At 44.2% G+C, this 7,043-nt stretch overlaps 1 protein-coding gene across 1 annotated transcript in view; it reads left to right on the top strand.

The window, feature by feature from the left end:
- The window catches only part of DPPA4 (developmental pluripotency associated 4), a 6,893-nt gene extending 1,539 nt beyond the window's left edge, over positions 1 to 5,354 (top strand). The window contains exons 2-7 of the mRNA XM_027104372.1: positions 345 to 504; positions 1,410 to 1,573; positions 1,661 to 1,711; positions 2,047 to 2,344; positions 3,821 to 4,016; positions 5,324 to 5,354. Coding sequence (XP_026960173.1) covers positions 345 to 504; positions 1,410 to 1,573; positions 1,661 to 1,711; positions 2,047 to 2,344; positions 3,821 to 4,016; positions 5,324 to 5,354 — 900 coding nt within the window. The remainder of the gene's footprint in view (positions 1 to 344; positions 505 to 1,409; positions 1,574 to 1,660; positions 1,712 to 2,046; positions 2,345 to 3,820; positions 4,017 to 5,323) is intronic.
- Positions 5,355 to 7,043: the final 1,689 nt, after the last annotated feature.

The following is a 7,043-nucleotide window of genomic DNA, read 5'->3' as shown; positions in this document are numbered from 1 at the left end:
TCTTGTACATTTTTGGACCTTGCCGCCGAGGCTTGTGGGATCTTAATTCCCCATCCAGGGACTGAACCCTGGCCCTTGCAGTGAAAGTGCTGAGTCCTAACCACTGGACAACCAGGGAATTCCCCTTTTCTCATACTTTCAGATTGGCCTTCCACTTCTCTATCACTGCTTCCCTTTCTTATAAGTAAACCTGAGTATTAAGATGATACCCAGAAGAGAACCCATGTTGCCCGTGGAGTTCAATGATTATCTTGGTACCTTGGATGTGAGGTGTCATAAGTCAGGTAGTGTATATGGTGGGTTGGACGCCCAGAGGAGTGACTTTCTGGTTCTTCTATCCCCAGTGCAACTCCACAAAGAAGACAGAGGAAGAATATATGAGCTGCAAATTCAAACATACATCAGTAGATGCCGAAGAGGGACAGGGGGCTTCTGGTAAACCAGATATACTAGAAAACTCGGCAAAGAGGACCAAAAGTAAAAGATCTATAAAAAATAACAGAGGTAAGAGATCTATAGTTCCTCAAATCCTATTTCCCTGGGTCCGAGAAGACAGGGATTTTTCTGAAAAAGTAGGGAAGAAATTTCAGTCCTGTATTCTGCAAATCCTACACTTCCTTCGAAGCCTAGTTTAAATCTCACCTCCTGGTCATGATCATTATTTTGCCTACTCTAGATTCTGGGAGTTAAGGATCTTCATGTGCAATGATCTGGGGACAGAGACCTATAAATTCAAAATCCCATCCTTGAAACTCTACTTCCTGTCTTAAAAATATGAGGAAAGTAGCTACCCTGCTGAGTTGGATTGAGGTCAGGGTGGAGGGTCAGTTGTAATTTACACAGAATAATTAGGTAAACAGCCTACACTTCATCTGACTGAATGGGCGCTCAGTCAAACCTAGTGACTATTAACGTCAGTCTTTCCTGAATGGTGAGAGCGTGTGAGGTGCAGCAGGAGACCAGAGTGCTGCCCTAGTGGGGTGGGCTGCCGGAATTATGGGTATTAGTCATTGTGTAGCATTTCTGGGTGGCTTATTTTGTTTTTTGCGGTGAGAGGGCAAGGCATGGCCTAGTAGTTATGACCTCAGGTCTAAAACTTCTATCATTCCCTGCATCGGAAGTGCAATCTCTAGGTCAACCTCCTCAGGGTCTGTGGTTTAGAGCTCTCACAAAAGAGCAAGTGTGCGTGACTAGTGGGGAGTTTTAGGAAGTAAAAATACTGAGGGATTCAGAAATATTGTCAGTTTTAGTTTTGAGGGTCTATCCCTTGAAGGTTACGTGGTCTTTGGCAAGTCATTTAATTTTACAGTGGGGATTAGACTATAAGAACTAAAAGTGATTGTACTTTTGACATTTTAAAAGGCTACACAAAAGTTAATTATTGCTAATTTTATCTCATTCTCCTTCAGCTTGTTGTCCACGAAAAATGCCACAATGTTGTGACAGTGTGAAACCTCAGAAGAAGACGATGCCAATTCCTCCTTTACCTTCTATACTGCCGCCTGTCAATCTGATTCACAGGGATGTTGTGCGCGCTTGGTGCCAGCAGTTAAAACTAAGCACCAAAGGCCCGGTGAGTGTCCAGGGTAGGAGTTGATGCTCTTGGGAGGAAGACTACGAGCCTCAGTTTGATTATTAACTCATTTTTCTCTTGTCTTAGAAACTAGACGGATATAAACGACTCTGTGAACATGCCTACCCTCATCAAAAAGTGAGTAATTTGTAGGGAATTTGGCCAAGTCGAAGGTTTAGTTATTCTCATCCTAATCACCTATTTTAGAGTTAAAAGGTGAGTAGAGGGCTTCCCTGGTGGCGCAGTGGTTGAGAGTCCTCCTGCCGATGCAGGGGACACGGGTTCGTGCCCTGGTCCGGGAAGGTCCCACATGCCGCGGAGCGGCTGGGCCCGTGAGCCATGGCCGCTGAGCCTGCGCATCCGGAGCCTGTGTTCCACAACGGGAGAGGCCACAACAGTGAGAGGCCCGCGTACTGCAAAAAAAAAAAGGTGAGTAGAAGAATTGTCTTTAATCTTTTAAACCCTCTATGTAGAACATTCCTGCCACGGCCGAGGAGGCCAGGATCCTATCACTAGCGAGAAGAAAATCAAAGATGGACGAGGGGGAACTACCTCTGGAATGTTCTGATGAAAAGATGTCTTCTGAAGTGGCTGCTCCTCCTGAGGAGGGAGTACCTGCCCTTGAAGGAGCTCCTGCCCTTGAAGGAGATCCTACTCTTCAGGAAGTTGTATCGACTTCTGCCTCTGACCCAGGAACTGTGTTTGCCTCTTGGAGCAGAATGACAGCCAGGGCCATGAAGATGGAGTCGGCGCAATCGCAAGAGACCTGTGGTAAGCTCATTAGTAAGAACTGCTTCTGGTTCAGGTGGGAAAATAAGTTTAATTGATATTAACCGCTGATTAACTTCAGGGTGTTATCAAAATCATCTGAAGACCTGGTGATTCCTGGGCCCCACCCACACATTTTTCTGGTTCAGGTCTGGGTAGGCCCTAGGAATTTACATTTCTAACAATCTCCCAGGCACGGCTAATCTGGGGACCACATTTTGAGAACCAGTGATCTAAATTAATGAGGTCATCAGAAGGGGATAGAAATCTGGCTTCATTTCTTTTCGCCTCCTTTAAAGAATTAAAAGTAAAAGCAGTCTCTAAAATCAACTGCCTGAGCTAAAGCCTTGGATCTTCTAGCATCTGTCAAGTAAGTGGCATTAACTGTTATTTAATCTAGTTCTCAGTTTGCTCGTGGTGATGTAGGTTAATAATAATACCTACCTCATGATGTTATCGTGAGAGTTACAGGAGATAAAATTAAGACCATGAACTGGTTAGCACATTACAATGCCTGTTGAGACCCCTGTCCCCCTATAACTGGTAACCTCCCCCTTCCCTTGGGAGCAAAGCCTGGGGCCAGGCCCTGTCCACTGTCTGTTGCACATAGTGGGGTGTTGCTCCAGGATCTTTCTTCGGACATGTAAGATCCCCCGTCCATTAAACCATTGATGTCGCTAAAAAAAAAAGAGTTGAGCCCTCTGAACTTGTTTTATGAGGGCCTTCCCAGACCACTCTGGTTTAGTCTTTCTATTGAAGGAAACCAGAACGTCACCCCAAAATATGCCTCTTTGCCATAAAAATCTTGAGCTGGAGGCAATCAAAAAGCAGCAACCCCAAAAAAGCTCTCCCTTTTTGCCCTAAGGCAGGATTATCTATTCTCCTTTTGCTGGAGACAGACTTATCCACTGAGGGTGGGCACCAGAGCAACCAGCAAAGAAACTTATCCACTAGTTTCCTCCCATATATTTACCTTCCCACCGTTTGCCACCCTTGGGAGCCTAAAACTGCTTCCCTTTGTCCTGTCATTTCTTTGCAAATGTATTGTTCTTTGTCAAAGATGTTACATAAGATGGAATTCTAAGCTGCCATTTTGAGCTAGTGTTTGCATTTTTCCTGCACTATGTGCACTGCATGAATTCATCAACTGTTTTTCCCTTGTTAGTCTTTTTGTTAGAGTCCCAGGTGAAAACCTAAGACGGGCAGAGGAAAAGCTTTGCCACCCTCCCAGCCACACTGTCATCTACCCACTTGCCTCTACACATCCAGATGTATTTTTTGTTTCTTTTAAAATATTTAACAGGAACTGTTTTTGCATTATTTTCTAAAGGGGAACAGGGTAGAGTAAGTTAGGTTTCAGGGTTCATATCTGGGAGCTGGCACTTGAGGAAGACAGTAGCATCAAAGGCCATGATGCAAACTCGAAGTTTAGACTTTGGTCTTGCTATGCTCGTCCTGAACCTCTCTTTCCTTCCCCAGGGGTCTGGTGGTGTGTGGTTCACGGGAGAGGTCTCCCTGCTAACACAGAGGGCTGGGTTCATTTACAATTTCATGCCGGACAGGCTTGGGTGCCTGAAAAACGAAGGAGGGTGTCTGCGCTCTTCTTGCCTCCTGCGGGCAATCTTCCTCCCCCACACCTGGAGGACAACATGCTGTGCCCTGAGTGTGTGCACAGGTAAACACATGGTACCCTTCTACACACTAAAAGTGGGCATCTGGGTTTTAGTTGGGGGAAAAAGGAGATACATATTCATCTTAATTAGCCCTGTATTTCAAGCACAAGTTGTCAATAAAGATTTTCACAAAAAGTTTTACTTGAGTAAGTGTCTTCCTAGGAGAAAGGGCATTTTTATGTCAAGGCATAATGCTTCTACCTGGAGACCCATAATTTTGGAGCAGTAACCAATTGTATAATTACTATGTTCCCAGTATACGCACTACACAGAAATAATGACTAGCAAAAAAACCCTGCTTTTAGGTGGCCTACAGTCTAAGGGGGATGACTGGTACGTAAACGACTGTATCACCATGTGATGACTGGTATCAAAGAAGAGGTTTCTTAATTTAAGGGAAGAATTGTCTAGATGGAAAGGAGGAAGTAAGAAAAACCTGGCTTCTAGATAGTTTTTCGGTAATTACTTGAACACTGATAAGGAGAAGAGTTGCATTGGGTTGAGGACAGAGCTTCAAGGAACAGCAGTGTTTTAGGGGCATGTTAAAGGAGACAAAAGAAACAAGGAGAAAACCTGAAATATGAAGTCAGTGGGGAGAATTTGCATGGGGAAATTGTCTTATAAAGGAGGTAGAGATAACATACTTGCTTGGAAAAGATAAGGGATTCAAAGCAATAAAGAATATAGATAATCTGGGGGTGGTTGAATAAGGGGAGGAGAGAAATAGAGGCTACAACTGGAGGTATTTTCTGAAAGATACGAATGGAGAAGGGGAGCGCAGTAGGATGCTTGGAGGGGATTGCCATGTGTTTTCTGTTAAATTGGGCCACGTGTGTTTCCGGGCTTAGCTTGGAAGAGGGGCCTGCAGAGGAGGAGGATGGAGAGAAGCCCATCCCTCTGAATAGAGGGGCTTGGAGCAGCCCAGACTTGGCTCCCAGGGATCCATCTCCTCACCCTGTAATTGTCCAGGAATCATCCTGGGCTTCATCCCGTGCTCTCTGTTGGCCTGCTGGGGACACACTTTTGGCGTCATGATGACTGAACACCAGAGATCTAGGGCAGCTGGCAGAGGATAGAAGCCTCAAGTGGGGTGGGGGGGGGGGGGAGCTCAAGCTGCGGGATCTTAGTTCCCTGACCAGGGATTGAACCTGGGGCTATGGTAGTGAAAGAACTGAGTCCTAACCACTGGACCACCAGGAAAGTCCCAAGGGCAATTTTATTGGCATTCCAGGAGTGGGTTTCTTGGTTATTTTCAAGAATGCAATTTCATATTTCGTCTTGATTCTAAAACATTTCATTTGCTTTTTAGGAATAAAGTATTAATGAAAAGCCTGCAGTGAGATCACAATACCAGTAAAAAGGGTACAGCTATGATTATAATTAATGATAGAGAAGTGACTACAAATCAACTCCACGGTGCTATTTGACAGCTGAACTCTGGGCCACTCTGCACTCTCCATGCTTCCTGCTTACAGGGTTGCATGAAGAAAAGCCTGTGAACTGCCAAAAGTGGAAGTGGCTATCTCTCCAAAGACTCCCAGCCCTAAGGGAGCAGACGAGAAAGGAGATGGGGACATTGTAAAAATGCTAATTCGATGAATGGAATTAATTTACTTGAAAGTGCCTCAAGTGAATTTCTACGTTGGGAAAAATGGGGCTTATAGGCAAAAGTTCAAATTTGGTTATGTACCCCTTAACCAAGCATTCAAACTTATCATCACCAGGAATGGTAAGAGTAGCAATGTGTTTCCTGATGGGATACAATATATCACTGATAATATTCTTGCCCCAAAGAATCTATTCAGAAGGAAGCAATCAGCCCTGATGATGCCTCTTGTCTCCGCATAATTAAGTGAGCTTACCTTGTTTTGGGTGGCAGTTACTTAGATGCACCCATATGTAAATATTCACAGAGCTATGCACTTAAAGATGTCTGTATTTTACTTATATGTAAATTATATATAATTTTTTTTAAGTGTCCCACATTGAATGATAAGTTATAGTGCCTCTAGGAAAAAGGCAACTAGAAAATTTTGAAATTAAAGCTTTTATTTTAAAACAAAATTCTCAATTGTGTATGTGAAATGATTCTTTTGAAATATGTCAGATCATGACACTGCTCAAAACCCTCCCATGGATCCCATTCAGAGGGAAAACCAAAGTTATTGTAATGACCTCCAAGACCTTAACTAAAGTGCATTCTACCCCGTGCCCCTTCATCTCCTGCCTCATCTCCAACACCCTGCCTTTGCTGTTCTTTGACCATGCCTCACACGCTCTTACCTCAGGGCCTTGTCACTGGCTGGAATGCTCTTTTCCCCATACGTCAATATGGTAAACTTTCTTTTAATTCTTTCTTCGAATGCCACTTTGTCAAAAAGGCATACTGTGACCCCCTATTTAAAATCACAAGTTGTTTCTCCAGCCCTATAAGCACCCTGGGTCCCAATTTCTATTTTTCCATAACGCTTGTCTCCTCTTACATGTTAATTTGTAATTTATTGTTTGTCTTCCCCTAGCAATACAAAAGGATTTCTGGAGTACTTCCCTGGTGGTGCAGTGGATAAGAATCTGCCTGCCAGTGCTGGGGACACAGGTTCAAGCCCTGTTCCGGGAAGATCCCACATGCCTCGGAGCAACTAAGCCCGTGAGCCACAACTACTGAGCCCACGCGCCACAACTACTGAGGCTCACGTGCCTAGAGCCCGTGCTCCGCAGCAAGAGAAGCCACCACAATGAGAAGCCCATGCACCGCAACGAAGAGTAGCCCCCGCTCGCCACAACTAGAAAAAGCCTGCGTGCAGCAACGAAGACCCAACACAGCCAAAAATAAAAATAAACTTTTTAAAAAAATGGATTTCTGTCGGTTTTGTGCACTTAGGTATCACAGCCTCCTAGAACAGCCTGACACGTAGTTGGTACTCAATAAATGTTTATTCAATGGATGATGAATTAGAAGGTATGAAGTGAATTATAAAAGGAGATGGATTACAAGTTTCTTGGAAACCAATATTAAAAAATAGATCTCT

This window comes from Aethalodelphis obliquidens, unplaced genomic scaffold (assembly GCF_003676395.1).
Source record: "Aethalodelphis obliquidens isolate GAN/ISIS:26980383/991018 unplaced genomic scaffold, ASM367639v1 scaffold1, whole genome shotgun sequence".
NCBI classification, from domain to species: Eukaryota; Metazoa; Chordata; class Mammalia; order Artiodactyla; family Delphinidae; genus Aethalodelphis; species Aethalodelphis obliquidens.
Note: the sequence above shows the minus strand (reverse complement) of the source record. Positions and strands in the feature narration are given on the sequence as shown.